Source organism: Carettochelys insculpta, chromosome 7 (genome assembly GCF_033958435.1).
Source record: "Carettochelys insculpta isolate YL-2023 chromosome 7, ASM3395843v1, whole genome shotgun sequence".
Taxonomy (NCBI): Eukaryota; Metazoa; Chordata; order Testudines; family Carettochelyidae; genus Carettochelys; species Carettochelys insculpta.
The window spans coordinates 52,549,467-52,568,186 of NC_134143.1; the positions used below are offsets into that span (position 1 = coordinate 52,549,467).

The following is an 18,720-nucleotide window of genomic DNA, read 5'->3' on the forward strand; positions in this document are numbered from 1 at the left end:
CTGCCCCCCCATGTAAATAGTTCCCCACTTTTGTTCTGCTCTCTCTCTCTATATATATATATTTGCTGTTTGAATAATAAGACAAATCACCGGTTTTTGGTTTCAAAAACAACAGCTCCATTTTTATTTGCAAGAAAGGGGGGCGGGGTTTGTGCTCTTGGGTGCTCTGTGGTGTGGGCGTGGGGGCAGGGAGTGTTGTGGAGGATGGGCGGGTGCAGTGGGGGGCCTGCCAGCGTTCACCCCGCAGCCTGGTCGACATAGGCCCACATGGGGTCCACCTGGTGACTGGGGGCAGCGGGTGGCTGCACGTCAGCCCTGCCAGCCCCCACAGCCCAGCCATGGAAGAATGCCTCCCCCTTGCTCTCGACCAGGTTGTGGAGTACGCTGCACGCGTCCAAAACCTGGGGGATGTTGGTGGGGCCTGCATCAAGGCGGGTGAGGAGACACCTCCAGCGCCCTTTGAGGCGGCCAAAAGTGCGCTCTACCACCTGGCACGCATGGTTCAAGCGCGTGTTGAAGCGCTCCTGGCTGGCTGAGAGATGGCCTGTGTAAGGGTGCATGAGCCAGGGCCGGAGGGGGTGCGCCGTGTCTGTGACGACACAGAGGGGCATGGTGGTGTCCCCCACAAGGATCTCCCGCTGGGGGATGCAGGTCCCCGCCTCCAGCCGGCAGCACAGGCCCGAATTCCTGAACACCTGGGCGTCGTGGGTGCTGCCAGGCCAGCCAACATAAATGTCCAGGAAGTGGCCCCGGGTGTCCACCAAGGCCTGGAGGACCACAGAATAGTAGCCCTTCCTGTTCAGGAAGTGTCCTCCGCTGTGCTCTAGGGCACGGCTGGGGATATGGGTCCCATCCAGAGCCCCAAAGCAATTTGGGAAGCCCAGGCTGGCAAACCCCGCGATGGCGGCATCCGGGTCCTCAAGCTGCACGAGCCTGTGGAAGAGCAGGGCATTGATGGCGCGGATGACCTGCAGGGGAAGGACATGGGAGAGCACCAGTGAGTGGTGTGCAGGGTGTGTCTGGCCCTCCACCCCAGGGCTGCCCTCCACGCCAGGGCTGCTCTCCCCCGGGTCCTCTTACCTCCATGAGGACAGCCCCGACGGTGGCCTTGCCCACGCCAAACTGCTGCCCCACGGATCGGTAGCTGTCTGGAGTGGCCAGCTTCCAGACAGCGATGCCGACCCGTTTCTCCACGCTGAGGGCACGCCGCATGGCAGTGTCCTGGTGCCTCAGTGCGGGGGTGAGCCACTGGCAGAGCTCCAGGAATGTCTGCCAGCTCATGTGAAAGTTCTGGAGCCAGTGGTCATTGTCCCACTTGCCAAGCACCAGCCGCTCCCACCAGTCAGTGCTGGTGGGGTAGCTCCACAGCCGGCGACGTGTGCAGCGGGGGGCGGGGGGTGTCAGAGGGCAGCAAGGTCTGGGGTTGCTTCCTCCCACCCTGGGGGCAGCTCCTCTTCTGTGAATAAAAGGTGGTCAGCTGCCTCCTGCATAGCATTGAGCAGGGCAAGCGCTGCTCCTGCAGGGGCGGCTGTGTGGACCTCTCGCTGCTGCTGCTGCTGCTGCTGCTGCTGCTGCTGCTGCTGCTGGGGGGTCCATACTGCTTCGACGGGTGTGCGTGCCTATGGCTCTGCAGACCGCGTGCTGTGCAGGCTGAGTGTGTCTGGGAGGGGCCCTTTAAGGGAGCAGCTAGCTGTTGCCCCAGAAGTGCTAGTCCGCCCTGTGACCCTGTCTGCAGCTGTTCCTGGCACCCTTATTTCGATGTGGGCCACTTTGGCGCGTAGACAGACGCTCCCCTGTAGCGCCTACTTCGATGTGGTGCTGCCCAACGTCGACATTGAACATCGACGGCACCAGCCCTGGAGGACGTGTAGACGCTATTCATCGAAATAGCTTATTTCGATGTCGCTACATCGAAATAAGCTATTTCGATGTAGCATACACATGTAGACATAGCTTAAATGTCATACTCACTCCTCCTGCTTTAATTTCCATAGTGGAGCTGGAGTCCTGGCTTCTAAATCTCGATTATGGCCACTTCCATGCCAGTCTGGTGCATGATAACAATTAGAGCGAGGTTTTGGTTCTGTGGTACACACTTAAATGGGGAGCTCTAATTATCAGCTCAAACGATAGCATCGTATTTCATGCAGCCACCATTAGCCTCCGAGGGGCTGTTGCAGGCAGTAGGGATTGCTGGGACAGCAGTACGCTCTGGTCATGTTCCTTTTGCTCATGGGGAGTTGGTGGAAGAGCACTACCATAGCCTTATTCTGACATGAGGGAGGTTCTCTTAGGTAGAGGGAATCTTCACCTGCAGAGGTACATTGGGTTTATGGCATCTTTGCCACACTGACAATGAATGTGGCAGGGTAGCCTTCAAAGTGATAACCCTTTTTATATGAGCTGTAAGAAGTGTATAGGGAGAGTGGTTTTCTGACCAGAACAGAGGACTGGACACCAGGAAAGGTGGGTTCTGTTCCAAGCTCTTCCACAGACTTCTTATGTAACTTCTATCAAGTTATTGGTACTTGTTTCTCCATTACATGCGGTAGCTTTCAGGTGTTTAGCAAGGGTTACTTTATTAATGGTTGTAAAGGTCTTTGAAATCCGTTGGTGGCAAGTATTATTGCAGTACATATTATTATTCTTGGAGTTAACTGTATTAAACAGAGAGCCAGTGGTTAATGCATCTGGGCTCCCTTACAATTCTGTATCATACAGTATCCAATAACTCAGTTTGATACTGTTGTGTATCTTTGAACTGGCAGATTTGATGTTTGCAGCAGCCTTCACTTTCAAAGTCATAATACCTATTGCTGATCATAAGGAATTCTGTAGCTTCCTTATAAAAGTACTTCACTACATTCTTGTTCATTAATATTTGCTAGGAGCCCTTCCAAGCAGATACATTGTAACTCCTCTCAACAGAGGTAATACATCACTGGAAGAATGGAAAACACATCAAACACAAATGTGATTTTTGCTGGGTATGGCAACATTTCAGAGAGGAATATTTTCTCTTCCTTTGCTTCTTGTAAAGTACAGTATTCCTAGATGATGCATAAAGCACTAATGTCTCACACCCTAGCAGGTTTTAACATTAGAAATCAGCATTTTACTTTTTCATATTTCATCATGATTACTAAAACCTGTATGTTGGCTGAAAACAAACATATCAGCACTTAAAAGCAATGCATCATTTTCTGATCCTTTATAAAACAGGGGACTTATTTTATTTGAAAATAAAATCTACATTCTGGAGCCATTGGAAAATGCTACAAGTGAACACAAGATCTACCGAGCAGACAACCTGAAAATAGCCTCTGGATCTTGTGGCAACCAATTCAACCTCTCAAGCATCACTGTTAATGACACACCACAGCCTTCTCAAGTTTTCACCAGCAGGGTAGGTGGAAAGACAGTTTTATATCTCTGGATTGTTGATAATCTCCTTATGCTAATTTCCAGGAATTGGTGAAATATCAAGATTGAAATTAATTGCTGCAATAAATGTCTGTTATTTGAAATAGTGCATAGATGTTGAAAATGAGGTTCTGTTGAGTGGGGCCAAGATTTTACCTTGATGTTGCAACCATCATGAAATCAAGTAAAATAGATGGTTGGAAATGACTCTGCTTTTAAATTCTCTTCTTTGCTATGACTGGGAAGTAAAAAATATCAGTTGGTTAGCCCATCTTGCTTCTAAACAGTCCAGCAAATGAAGCTTCTGGCATTTCTCTTGGGATTGAGATTCCAGTTTTAAAAGATCTCACTTAGAGAGATTTTCCCGTTTCTAAACTTCACCGTACCACTTACAGTATTGTACCTCTGTGGATCTACCTGAATTACCCGCTTACTGGGCATATGGTTTTGGACAGTGGCTTTCAAACTTTTTTTATTTTCAGACCCCTAGCAGTTAAATCTTCTGCAGATGCCCATGGATGTGCGGACTCCAGGGTGAAAACCACTGATTTAGGAAGCTATCATTTCTCTTCCTGTAGTTAAGTCAAAATGTGGCTTTTTCCAACAAGGAGCATTGGGAAAATTGTGCCTTGCCAAGGGTTCAGTCTGTCTTGCTGCTTGCTGTTTGTGCAGAGGAGGAGCACGATTTGTTCCATGTGGTGTACCAGCCCTGCTCCATTTACTGAGGTAGTGAGAAGAGATACAGTTACAATCCTTCCTTTTACAACATGGTCCCTGGGGAAGGGTAGGAATAAGGAGGCCTTATGTGACAGATTGTGGCAGATCCCTGCACAGTCTGGCTATATCTACACTAGAGCGATCTGTCAACAGAAGTTACTCCACCAAACTTCTGTCGAGAAATTGCAGCCAGACTGCAAAGTGAATTGAAAGAGCAATTCTTTCTCTGTCAACAGAGAGCCACTGAACTCCCCAGCCACTCTCGACAGAACAGCCAGCCAGAAGTACAGCAGACAGGGCTGCCTGGTGTCCTGGAAGCCCTGTCTGTCGACAGAGGGGTCCCTGGAACATCCAAACAGGCTTTCTGTCGACAGAGGCCTTCTGCCTCATGGGGGCAGCGGCAGAACGATGTCAGCAGAAGTGCTGTGCGCTGCCAGTTTACTGTCAACAGAACGCCTTGGGAACGTGGACAGTCCGTGGGAGGCATTTTGTTGACAAAACCCTCTAGTGTAGACAGCTCTGTACAAGGTTTTGTGAGCTTCTTGCTCATCTTTCCAGCCCTGTGCAGGGGCCACTCACATTCTGAGTTGTATTGCCTTGACCATCGGTACTTGTTAGCTCTTTTACATTTTGTCGGAGCTCATCTCATCAGTTTCCTAAGCTTCCATTCATCAAAGCATTTAACCACTTGGTAAATTCTCTTACAGACAGTGGAACATAGGCATATGTTTGAAGTTAAATGTGTGTTTAAGTGCTTTGCTAAATCAAGGCCTTTAATCACTTTTCTTGTTTGTATTTTAATTCCTCTCTGTTTTCATTAGTGAGGTGGTACAGAATTGTAGGCAGATTACAGGTTCAGGTTATATATCTTGATGTTGGTGCCACTTGCAATTTCATCTTAAAGAGAGGAACTGACAATGTCTAGAATAGCTTTTTTTGCCCAGCCAGGAAGGAAAGGAGAACATTACAGTCATGTTACTTTCCTAATAATACATGTTGAAACTTAAACAACCCTTTAAATTGTAGCAGGAAAGTATCTTGTGCACACAGAATACATTCTTAGCATTTTGTTTTAGGAATATATTGTGTGTAATTGTTTTTATGTCAGAGGAAATGCACCTGCCATGCAATACATCTAGCTAATGAAAATTGTATAGAATGGCAGGTAGAAAAAATGCTTCCATGAATTATTGTGCCTCTTGGATTAAGATTGTAGAAGGGAATGTTTGAAATGTTCAACAGTAACACAGTAGCATAAAGCTGCACATAGTTTTTATTAAACAGGAAATATTATTATATATAGCCACACAGCCTATCTAGTCCATTTAGCCTTTACATTAAATTCAGCTTTAAGAAAAACAGCTTAACTGGTATCTGGGGATGTTATTTATGTACTGGAACAATTTTATTTGTCATGGAGGAACATTAAGCAGTACTTTTCCAAATTTCTTTCCTCCAAATGCATGTAAACTTGCTCTAGATATGTTGCTGGCTCTTTTTTCTAATGCTGTAAGTATGGGTAAGTCAGGATGTAGATTGCACCACAATATCATTAGCAGAAGGCAAGATGAAAGAAGTGAACGTTAAGTATTTTTTGTTAATAAATATTGTATCTGAAGAATGCATGCAGTCTCTGGCCTGGTTTCAGGAATAGAATCAATAGAATCTAAGGCACCACAGGCTCATATGATTAGGCCCCTTCTGCCAATGGTTCAGTTTCTCTGTCTCCCCCATTCCAAGAAGTTTTACTTTGAGATGGTTTAAACTGATACTCATGCAGAAGCATTCTTCATGTGTTTACATCTATGATCTTAATATTAGCTTTGGGGAAAACCAAGGCATCTCACAAATCTGCAGTTTCCTGAAAAATAGCTCAGAATAAATCTTGGATATCTGTTAAAAACTACAGTGGCTGAGAAACCAACTCTGAAACATGTAGCCATATGTTTATTTTAGTAATGTAGTGTTTCACCCTGGCCCAGTATTTGTGCATAAAAATTTTAACAGGAAGGTAAATCAAGTTGCTTAATCATATGACTCCCCAAACTTTTCACCTTAGCCCAATGATGCTGCTCTCTCAGGGCCCCTTGGGTGGGTTATCTGGGCTGCCACTCATGCTATGTTGCAGACAGGTTCCTCAGGCTCCTGTTCCCAGACACAGGCACACCCACAGCAGGATTTTCTGCCCTTTGAGCTGCCACCACCAGGGACCACTGAGGGCACATTTTAGACACTGTGGGTGTGTCAACACTAGGAACTAACTTCAAAGTTAACTTCGAAGTTAGGCGCTACTTTGAAGTAGCCTGCAGAGAGTCTACGTACGTTTTCCTTTACTTTGAAGTCCAACTTCAAAGTCCTTACTCCATTCCCAGGAATGGAGTAGTGCTCTACTTTGAAGTTTAACTTTGAAGTAGGGTGTGTGTAGACGCTCAACTTCGAAGTCTGTTAATTCAAAGTTGTACTTCGAAGTAAGCAACTTCAAAGTTATTTTTGTAGTGTAGACACAGCCTGTGGGTGGCAAACACAGTTCCAGGGCTCTGCACAGTGATTGCCAGTTTAATCACGGAGGCTGTTTCTACACATGCCTCTTTCTCCGAAAGTGGCATGCTAATAAACGGCCCTAAATATGCTAATGGAGTGCTTATGTAAATTCCCAGTGCCTCATTAGCATAAGGTCACATGATTTGGAGTCCAGAAGATGCTCTTCTGGACTCCAAAATGGCATGTAGAAGCATGGCCCCCGGGGGGTCTTCTGGAAGGCCCCTTTTTCCTGAAAATTTTTGGGAGGAAGGGGCCTCCGGAAGGAGGACTTCCTTCCAGAAGACCCCCTGGGGGCCACGCTTCTACACATCATTTTGGAGTCCAGAAGAGCATCTTCTGGACTCCAAATCATGTGACCTTATGCTAATGAGGCACTGGGAATTTACATAAGCACCTCATTAGCATATTTTGGGCCATTTATTAGCAAAAGTGGCATGTGTAGAAACAGCCTGAGTGAGTGACTGCTTTCTTTGTTTTGTGAAGTGCTCTGCTCTGACTCCTTGGGTCAGATGGTGAGAAGAGTGAAAAGCGAAGTTGTCAATTAAGGCACGTTAACATGCATTAATATTTAACACATTAAGTCTGCCCTGTGTTAATCACAGGCATTGAAGTGAGTTAATTGACAGCCCTAAAAAATGCAATACCTTAGAGTTATAGGATTATGAAAGGTTGCAGTTGCAAGTAATAAGTGCCTCTAAGTCTCTTTGCGGCACACCAAAACTGATGAATCAGCTCACTTTAAAAAAAAAAGTTCTTATAAAATGTATTTTGAAGTTCTGGATGCCGCCTCCTATACTCATATAGCTTCTTAGAAACTGACTTAGAATCTGTCCCTAAAAATGCAGTTCTGTTTGGAAAATTCAAGTCATTTTGTGTTGGACAGTACAATTAAGAGTTAGGGTAGCACAGTTATTTACCATGTACAACAACTGAGTAACCCCCATAGTTATGGCATTAGTACCAGAAGTAGGGTTGAGTGCTCATTTTTTCTTTGAGAACATCAAGAAGTCTTATGTCACCTTAGGTACAGACTAACATGGCTACCTCTCTGATACATTTTTTCTTTAATATCTTCTTCAAGTGGCAGGGATTAGACTGTAGAGCATATGCTCAGCTGATGTAAATAGATGTAGCTCTATGGATGTCAATAAAGCGATCTAGATTTAGGCCAGCTAAGGATGTAGCACAGGATTTGGATTTCACAAACTGAGTTTTTGCTGATCACCCTTAGTCAATTCTTTTGCTGCTTTTAAAGCCACATCTTCAGATCATAAGTAGCACAACATACTATTGTACATGGCAAGCTGGGTATGAGAATAAACATTTGCCTTTCACTCCTAGAGCATCATGGGCAGGAGTCTGCAAACACAGACCCAGATGCTTAATTTTGTTTGCCCAAGTAGTCTTATTGACGGCAATACAAATTACTCAAATTGTTAAAATTAAGCCCATAGGCATTTGCAAGCCTCCAGGCTGAAGTTTGTATCTCTGTGTTTTGTTTCTCAATCCTTATCCATTTTTGAATACCTTTCTTCTTTTCCTTTATCTTCCTTCTCCCCAAGTCTGCCTAGACCTAATTATACTTCCCTTGCCAGTATTGCCTCAAAAGTCTTTCATCTCCACTCATCCTGTTTTATTTCTGGTCAGAATTTATCTAGCTTCAACTTCTCGGCATAAGATCATGTATACCTTTCCCTACTAGAGTAAAGAGACATTACTAAATATTTGTTTGCCATGTAGGTACTCACAGATTGCAATCACATCAGACAGTTGACTCTGTTAATGTAGCATGAACTCCTTGTGACTTTCACTATAAAGCATGTTTTCTAATCCTTTAGTCTTTGTCATGATTCTTCTCTGAACCTTCTCCAGTTATCTACTTCCTTCTTGAATTTTGAAAACAAGGAATGTACATGATATCCAAGCAGTGCTTGCACTGGTGCCAAATTCAGATGTAAAATAACCTCTCTCCTCCTACTCAAGATTCCTCTGTTTATGCATCCCAGGATTTCATTAGTTTTTTGGGTTTTTTTTTAAACCACAGCAGCACACTGAGAGCTCATGTTCAACAAATTAACAGTCATGATCTGCAGATCTTTTCCAGAGTCAGTGGGTCACAAGTAGGAATGTCAGATTGAGGACTAACTGTTGAGAAATGGGACAGACTCAACCCAAATTGGTTATTCTTCCATAAAATGTATGAGTTGTGGCCTTATCTGATTATAATCTGGCCATAAAAACATTGTTGATATCACTCTATTATAGTTGCAACAAATCTTGTGCCTAGTAGGATACATAGCCAGAAAGGGCTGAACTATCCCATGCCGAAATACCATAAGTCTACCTTTGTGAGAAAAGTAGGTAAATGGTAGTTAAGGCCATTCAGTGCTAGTTAGGCTAGAACTTTGAAGGGTGAGCTGCAACTCATGAAAGTTTCTACCATAATGAAATTGTTAGTCTTTAACATGCCACTGGACTCCTTGTTGTTTTTTGTTTTTGTTGAAACAGACTAATGTGGCTACCTCTCTTGAACATATCCTGTTAAAAATCAGAGGAAATACCAGTTATGTGTCTTTACTTATATCCTGTAGATGCTAATCATGTAAACAGTTCCTGTCTATCACTGTAACTACTGATTCAGAGAACAAAAGGGAATATTAATATTTAGCTGAATCTTAGGTAAGATAATGTCACTGTCAAGATGTCTCTTTGAAATTTGTGATAGATGTCTTAATGGGTACATAACCTTCTAACTGCCAAGATGTTTGGGGAATAACTTACACAAAAAAAACCTATATTTTCCTCCCAGGCCAAGAGGCTGCTGCAAAGGTAAAAAGTCCCTTTGGACAGATCCTTTTTTGTCTTATCTCTGCTTGGATGCTCATGGGAAAAGCTGCAAGCCATAACAAATGAGATGACAGGATATCCTGGTGCCCTTTTTTAATGGACATTGAGTTAGGGTCTCAGATCCACTTAGGATCTCAGATCCCAGTCATTGGCTGGAATCGCCCAGGATATGGACTTTGAACTATAACCAGGGACTAAATTCTAAAAGAGCTTTTTGCAATTACAGGATCACCATCTCTTTATGTGTCTGAACCTCAAGAATTGAACTCATGTCTGTATGTACATATGTCTGTATTGGATATTTGAACCAACGGTCTTTTCTTTATAAATACATTTTAGTTTAGTTAATAAGAATTGTCTGTAAACATGTATTTAGGATAAAGATGGAAATATTTATTGACCTGGAAGATTCATTTGGAACTGGTATTATTTTATTTGACTGGGGTCTGAGTTGGAAGCCTGAGGCTGGATACTTCAGGGAACCATGTTGTATGGGATTTCTGATTAACCACCAAGGTAATATAGATGCTGTTTTGTGCTGGCTTAGTAAATACTAACATTGGAATAACCACCAGCTTTGGGGATTGGCCATTCCATTTCTTGCAGTGTACTCTTAATTGAGTGACCTCAGCTGGATCCCATGGAACCCTAGTTGTCAAACAAGTATGAAAAGTAAATGTCTGTCTCACTACATTGGCTAACAAGAAATCAGAAATGCAGTTTCCTTAAGCATCACAACAAAAAGAAGTCAAGTAGCACTTTAAAGACTAAACTATTTTGCTAGTTTTAAAGTGCTACTTGACTGCTTTTTGTTTTGATAGTGTTTAGACTAGCATGGCTCTCTCTCTGTTACTACTTAAGCATCACAGTCCTTGTTTCAGCACCCAGTCTCTTGATTTAGTGATGAGTGTTTATTTAAAACCAATTTAATCAACTAAAGGGTTCCTGTGGTCCCAAAGAACCAGACACATACACAGATCAGTATATTATCCAGATATTACCCAATAATTGTGCTGTTGCCAATCTTTTACTACTGAATATCTAATGGCTTATATATAAGAGAAAAAAATAGGTGAGAGTTAAAATTATCGAAGGAAATCAAATACATACAATTGCTAAGTTCTTGTATCAGGTTCAAAGCAGTGATGGAATAAACTGTTGATTTACAGTGTCTATGGGAACATCCCTAAGCTTGGAAGGCCTTCAGTCCTTTGACCAGAATGGTCCCATTATAGAAGTCTATGGTCCAGAGATCAGAGCAGGAAAGATGGAAAATGGAGATACTTTCAGGATTTTATATAGTTTCTCCCATGTAGAAGGAAACTTATTGTCCCAAGCAAACCCCCAGTACTGTTTGTGGAAAACTACAGGCGCAGAATGGAGTCCAGTGTTACATGAGCTGGTCACACACCCTTGCATGCTTGAATGAGCAAAGAAGCAGTCACTTTCCATATTTTGGCTAAAACATCCACAGAAAGACCCATAAGCTTCTTCTTTGGCTTGTGTTCCTTAATGGGCCAGCAACTTGAATGGTTCATTCATAGTCAAATGGCTTAACTGGCTGTAAGCTACCTGGTGGGTATCACTCCAGATGCAAACATATTTGAATATTATAAAACAGTATTCATAAATTCATACTGGGCCATCCCTAAGGGGCCCACAACAACCTCTTCCTAGGCACAGGGCCCGGGCAACCCCTGCGGTCCTAGGCTCTGACATACAGTGGGGTGGGTTACTGGGGTCCTGCCACAGGGCAGCAGCACTCATCAGAGTGGCAGGAGTTGGCACAACCCAACAACCTGTTCTGCTCTGCTTCTGTCTCTTGGCTGGGTCACTCTGCCTCACTGTGGGAGCAGGAAGTGGAGAAGCCTGGCACCCCTCACTCCCTTGAGTGATGCAGAGCTTGAGGGAGCAGGCTGTGGCCAAAATGCCCTTCTTCCTGCCACTGCAGAAAGCAGAGTGACCTAGCTGGGAGTGGGTGGCAGAACAGAGCAAGCTGCTGGTTGCTCCGCTTTCCAGGACTTCTGCCACTGCAGTAAGTGCAGAGTTGGAGGATAGGGGGGTCAGCCCCTTTTGCTGCCCCATGTTAGGCCCTCCAGGTTGGTCTGGGATTTGTGGCTAACATGGGGGACCGTCCCATCCATAGGAAGTTTGAAACAGCCCCGGCAAAGCCCCTCCAAAGCATGGGGACTAAGCAGGCTGCTGTAAACCATCCTGTGGAGGGGATGCCATCTTCCAAGATTTATTAAAAATTAACACCAGCAATCCAGCAAGTTGTTCAGAAGACTCCCTTAAAACTCTTGAAGAGAAGTTACCTGGATTTGTAGATTTTAAAATGTCTGACTTCAGTGGCTTCTGCTTAACATCCTCCAGAGATATTAACAGAATGAAAAGTGTGTTATCACCATGTGATGAGACCACATCATCTCTTTTTTTCCCAAATACAGAACTGAAACATTTTCAGATGACTGGAGTAGACTGAGGAAGCAGGTTTTGCTCACAAAAGCTCATGACCTAATAAATGTGTAAACCTTTAAGGTGCTGCAGGACTGCTTGTTATATACATCATCTTGCAGAGGGCACCTGTACATTTTACATAGCGAAAGGTGCAAGGTTACAAGTTACAGAAATGCCATTCACCCACCTGTATTTCCCAGCTTTCTTAATGATTGGATGTGTGCCAGATAAACATCCTGTCCTCTGATGGAACAGGGAGGTGCGTCTACACTAGGAACTAACTTTGAAGTTAGGCACTACTTCGAGGTATCCACCAGAGACTCTACACACATTTTCCCTTACTTCAAAGTTAACTTTGAGCCCAACTTCGAAGTCCTTATTCTATTCCCAGGAATGGAGTAGTGTCCTACTTCAAAGTTTAACTTCGAATTAGGGTATGTATAGATGCTCAGCTTTGAAGTTTCTTACTTGGAAGTTGTATTCCAAAATAAGCAACTTCGAAGTTATTTGTGTAGTGTATACCCAGCTGGAGAGTATTATGTGAAGAGGAGAGAAAAAGACCAAGAACTGAATGATGTGAAGATAAAGAGGTATATTTTTATTCTCTTTGACAGTGTCTTTTCTGTGGTGAGCAGGAACTGATATTCACTGATTTAAGAATGTTTGGTGCAAAAACAGAGTTCTATCTATATTTGTTTTGGCAGCACAAGAGGGAGACACTGAAGATAACGAAATATGTGGAGCTTGTTATTGTTGCAGATAATCGAGAGGTAAGAAAGCTTTAAAGAGAAAGATACATTTGGTACAGAGACTCTTGCAGGGAAGGTGATCCTTTAGTTGTGTTTTCATTGTGCTGCAAACAATTGTGTTTAAGAGGACAATACTGTTCATTGCAACTCAACATTTTGCATCTAAATATGGCTACAGTAACAGAAAAGACTATTTAAAAACAGTATAAGGGTGAAAAGTATTTGTTCCAAGTCTCAAATGTTTCTTGTAACACTCTGGAAGGAATTTAGTACTCACAGACATCTGGGACCTCTCGCAGTAATTGAAATGGACGCCTGTAAGTAGTCTCTGGCCATGACCCAGTGAGGTGGTTGAACCCCCATTGTACTATTTAACTCTGACCTATGGAAACCATCACTGTCTAGAATAAACAGCAGAGTTCAATGGTGTTGGTTCTTCAGCTGTAGTTTTGCAATTATGCTGAATTAAGCAAGATTCTGTGCAGAGTTTGCAAAGTGGGTTTCAAAACAAATAAATGAGGCAGATTGCTGAAAAGGTATCTCGATGGGCTGTAGTAAAAGCGAAGATGTGAAATTTTGGTAAGAGTAATTTTCCAATTTACATTTTTTCTTTCAAAAAGTGACAGACTGCTTCTTGAACTCTGCTAGTTAAATAGCAAAATCACTTTCTTGTCATAGCTGACACAGTTAATAGAAGAAATTTTCTATTTTTGTAGTAAAAATCAATCCTAGGGAGATTCTGCATAGGAGTGTAATGGATTTTAGAATATTTTCTAGAATCAAAAGCCCTTGGCCCAATTTCTCCAATCATATTCCCATGGAAGTCAGTAGGTCTTTGGCCTTGTCTGCATTTAAACCCCAAATGTCAATGTTAAAGTCAGTGTGGCAGTGGTAGGTGATTTTTCAGGCAAATGTTACAGTACTAATGCTCATCATTCATTATTGTTTCACATTCTAAGTTTCAGAGACAGGGCAAAGATGTGGAGAAAGTTAAGCAGAGGCTGATAGAAATTGCAAACTATGTCGATAAGGTAAGAACATCAAAATATTTCACTTTCTCAAACCTCACAAATATATATTTCCAAGAGATAATGTAGTGAAATCTATGTCATCTAGTCTTACAGAGAAGGAAAAGCCTTCTCAAATTCAAAAATTGTTATGCACTTGCTGCAAAGAAAAGACAAGAAAATGGCTTCTCATGCTGTTTACACTGCACCCCAAACTCAAAATAAGATATGCAATTTGCACCACACTAATTTTATATCCTATTTCAAGTTAATTTCAAAATAGGCTATTTTGCTATTTGGCACATTTCATAGACACAGAATAGCTCTGCAGTGTAGATACAGCCTCAGTGAGAATGTGTCAGTGCCCAAGCACGACAAGATCTAGGTTTTCAGCATTGCAGATTTTTACTAGGGAACCGTCTGGGAGTTCTGTGTGTGCAGTCACTGCAGTATTTGGCTGCTGTTGACTACACATTGCAGGTCCAAAAGGACCCAGATCTTCTCTGGTTCTGCTTTTCTCATGTGTTGGATTCTCAAATGTGGAACACCTCCAGTACCCCAATCTTGTAGAAAAATGTCTCTGGCCAAACAACAGCAGCAGCTACAACCAAAGTAAGAACTTGCCCCACTATGTCCCGTAAAACTCAGTAAATGGTGAACTCAGTAACCAAAATATTTTAGTATGGTGTGACCTTCAAAGGCTAGCTGAAACCATCATATTCTTAGGCTACATCTGCCCTATAGCATTTTCTAGACAAAACTGGGGTTTTGTCGACAAAACTCACGGCACATCTGCACACAAAAGCCATGTCTACACGTGCATGCTACTTCGAAGTAACGGCACTAACTTCGAAATAGCGCCCATCATGGCTACACGTGTTGGGCGCTATTTCGATGTTAACATCGACGTTAGGCGGCAAGACGTCGAAGCCGCTAACCCCATGAGGGGATAGGAATAGCGCCCTACTTCGACGTTCAACGTCGAAGTAGGGACCGTGTAGTCGTTGCGCGTCCCTCAACTTCGAAATAGTGGGGTCCGCCATGGTGGCCATCAGCTGAGGGGTTGAGAGATGCTCTCTCTCCAGCCCCTGCGGGGCTCTATGGTCACCGTGTGCAGCAGCCCTTAGCCCAGGGCTTCTGGCTGCTGCTGCTGCAGCTGGGGATCCATGCTGCATGCACAGGGTCTGCAACCAGTTGTCGGCTCTGTGGATCTTGTGTTGTTTAGTGCAACTGTGTCTGGGAGGGGCCCTTTAAGGGAGCGGCTTGCTGTTGAGTCCGCCCTGTGACCCTGTCTGCAGCTGTGCCTGGTGCCCTTATTTCGATGTGTGCTACTTTGGCGTGTAGACGTTCCCTCACAGCGCCTATTTCGATGTGGTGCTGCGCAACGTCAATGTTGAACGTCGACGTTGCCAGCCCTGGAGGACGTGTAGACGTTATTCATCGAAATAGCCTATTTCGATGTCTCCACATCAAAATAGGCTACTTCGAAGTAGGCTTCACGTGTAGACGTAGCCAAAATGTGTTTCGTTGACAGAAACTGTAGACAAAAAAGCTGTGTAAATGCTCCTGGGGGCCCATTTGTTGACAGAGTGGATCAAACGATTGATCCATTTTTATGTGTAGATGTGATCTGTCAACAGAAGTTTTGTTGGCACATCTCTTCTGATAGTAACTTCTGTTGACAGATGCTTCTAGCATAGACAATTCCTTCTGTTCAGTGTTTGTGGGGTACTGCACCAATGTGCAGCCTCTAACACAGGGCTTACTGGAGAACCACAATTTAGGTAAAAAAAAAAAAAGAAAACTTCAACTTAAGATACACAACTTCAGCTATGAGGATTGTATAGCTGGGATCAACGTACCTGAAATCAAACTCCCAGCATGATCCCACTGTGGGAGGTTGACAGGAGAAACTCTCATGTTGACTTCCTTTACTCCTTGCAGTCACAGGAGTCAACAGGCATATCCAGCACAGTCGATTTAGTGTCCTTACTAGACACACTAAATCAACCCCTAGAAGATCAAACTCCGGAGCACTGATTTTCAGGTAATTCTAGACATGCCCTGAAAGCATTTCACTGAGGATTTATCCACTGGTAACTCAAAGACTCTTGACTCAAGGTCAGGCAATTCTAGATTAAACAGAAGTTGCTGGACAGAGTTCTGCTTGTTTTGTAACTGTGTTGATGACTTATTAAAGGAAGGAGGGAACGTATTTGCTACCTATTTGAATGTAATATTCATTTTGGCTTCAGCTTATACTCTCAGTGAATTGCACTGCTGTCCAAGGCTACGTCTACACGTGCAGCCAACATCGAAATAGCTTATTTCGATGTTGCGACATCGAAATAGTCTATTTCGATGAATAACGTCTACACGTCCTCCAGGGCCAGCAACGTCGATGTTCAACTTCGACGTTGCTCAGCCCAACATCGAAATAGGCGCAGCGAGGGAACGTCTACACGTCAAAGTAGCACACATCGAAATAGGGATGCCAGGCACAGCTGCAGACAGGGTCACAGGGCGGAGTCAACAGCAAGCCGCTCCCTTAAAGGGCCCCTCCCAGACACAGTTGCACTAAACAACACAAGATCCACAGAGCTGACAACTGGTTGCAGACCCTGTGCCTGCAGCATAGATCCCCAGCTGCCGCAGAAGCAGCCAGAAGCCCTGGGCTAAGGGCTGCTGCCCACAGTGACCATAGAGCCCCGCAGGGGCTGGAGAGAGAGCATCTCTCAACCCCCCAGCTGATGGCTGCCATGGAGGACCCAGCAATTTCGACGTTGCGGGATGCGGATCGTCTACACGGTCCCTACTTCGATGTTGAACGTCGAAGTAGGGCGCTATTCCTATCTCCTCATGAGGTTAGCGACTTCGACGTCTCGCCGCCTAACGTCGAAGTTAACTTCGAAATAGCGCCCGACGCGTATAGACGCGACGGGCGCTATTTCGAAGTTGGTGCCGCTACTTCGAAGTAGCGTGCACGTGTAGACGCAGCTCAAATGACAGTAAAGCATACAAATCAAACAGAAGTGTAGTGTATGCCTGGTTTTGTTTAGGCAGTAAGCCATACCCCTGCTAGAATGGTCCTGGGCTTACTAGACCGATTTTCCTAAAATTTCCTCCCATTGCTAGCACTAGTTTATCACTGGGGGGTTTTCTATTACAGGGAAGGTAGCTGTTGGTGTTATAACCACTTTATCATCTAGACCATCTGTGAACAAGCAGCATTCCGTGATTCTAACATCTATAGCAGCACTTCCACCAATTGTGGTACACTGGGTGTAGCAACAAAGAGAAAACTTAGGAGCCACTTGCAATGAATCTGTACGGAAATTCGTAGGGTATGGAAGCCATTGCACATTGGAGGAAAGTAACAGTCTGACCAAGACCAAGGAGATTCTGCCATAAGACCTGAGAATTCGAATCATTTTCCTGAACATTCCATGGATAGATAGCCATAATCCGATTGCTTTCTCTGGCTACGTCTACACGTGAAGCCTACATCGAAATAGGCTATTTCGATGAATAACGTCTACACCTCCTCCAGGGCTGGCAACGTCGATGTTCAACTTCGATGTTGCGCAGCACAACATTGAAATAGGTGCTGCAACGGAACGTCTACACGCCAAAGTAGCACACATAGAAATAGGGATGCCAGGCACAGCTGCAGACAGGGTCACAGGGCGGACAAGCGCTTCCGGGGCAACAGCTAGCCGCTCCCTTAAAGGGCCCCTCCCAGACACACTCAGCCTGCACAACACGCGGTCTGAGGAGCCATAGGCACACAGACCCCGGGCGATGCAGGCATGGACCCCCAGCAGCAGCAGCAGCAGCAGCAGCAGCAGCAGCAGCAGCCAGAGGTCCACCCAGCCCTTCCGGCAGGAGCAGGGCTTGCCCTGCTCCATGCCATGCGGGAGTCAGCTGAGCACCTCCTTGCTACACCGGAGGAGGAGCTGCCCCCAGGGCAGCAGGGCTCAACCCCCAACCCTGCAGCACCCCGCCCCGCCCCCGCCTCACATGCCGGCGGCTGTGAAGCTACCCCACCAGCACCGACTGGTGGGAGCGGCTGGTGCTTGAGGAGTGGGACGACGACCGCTGGCTCAGGAACTTCAGGATGAGCCGGCAGACATTTATGGAGCTGTGCCAGTGGCTCACCCCCGCACTCAGGCACCAGGACACCGCCATGCGGCGTGCCCTCCCTGTGGAGAAACGGGTCGGCATCACTGTCTGGAAGCTGGCCACTCCAGACAGCTACTGATCCGTGGGGCAGCAGTTTGGTGTCAGCAAGGCCACCGTCGGGGCTGTCGTCATGGAGGTAAGAGAACCCATGGGGGGAGGGCAGGGCAGGGGAGGGGGGCCCGGGTAGAGGAGGGCAGGGCAGGGGAGGGGGACCCGGGGAGGGGAGAGCAGGGGAGGGCGGGGGAGGGCAGGGCAGGGGAGAGGAGGGGAGGGCAGGGCAGAGCCACGCACACCCTGCTCACCCCTCATTGGTGCTCTCCCATGTGCTTTCCCTGCAGGTTGTGCGTGCCATCAATGCCATGCTCCTGCACAGGCTCGTGAGGCTGGGGGACCCAGATGCCACCATCGCGGCCTTTGCCACCCTGGGCTTCCCCAATTGCTTCAGGGCTCTGGATGGAACTCACATACCCATCCGCGCCCCGCATCACAGTGGAGGACGCTACATCAATCGCAGGGGCTACCATTCTGTGGTCCTCCAGGCCTTGGTGGACAGCCGGGGCCATTTCCAGGACATTTATGTGGGCTGGCCTGGCAGCACCCACGACGCCCGGGTTTTCCGGAACTCGGGCCTGTGCCGCCGGCTGGAGGCGGGGTCCTACATCCCCCAGCAGGAGATCCCTGTGGGGGACACCACCATGCCCCTCTGCATCATCGCAGATGCGGCATACCCCCTCCGGCCCTGGCTCATGCACCCGTACACGGGCCAGCTCTCCGCTAGCAAGGAGCGCTTCAACGAG

At 45.6% G+C, this 18,720-nt stretch overlaps 1 protein-coding gene across 5 annotated transcripts in view; it reads left to right on the forward strand.

The window, feature by feature from the left end:
- Window positions 1-18,720, forward strand: part of ADAM12 (ADAM metallopeptidase domain 12) — a 322,879-nt gene that overhangs the window by 223,261 nt on the left and 80,898 nt on the right. For 4 of the 5 annotated variants that reach the window (XM_075000469.1, XM_075000470.1, XM_075000471.1 and 1 more), the window contains exons 6-8: window positions 3,223-3,406; window positions 12,690-12,755; window positions 13,694-13,765. In XM_075000469.1, coding sequence (XP_074856570.1) covers window positions 3,223-3,406; window positions 12,690-12,755; window positions 13,694-13,765 — 322 coding nt within the window. The remainder of the gene's footprint in view (window positions 1-3,222; window positions 3,407-12,689; window positions 12,756-13,693; window positions 13,766-18,720) is intronic. The other variant, XM_075000473.1, reaches the window with a different exon arrangement.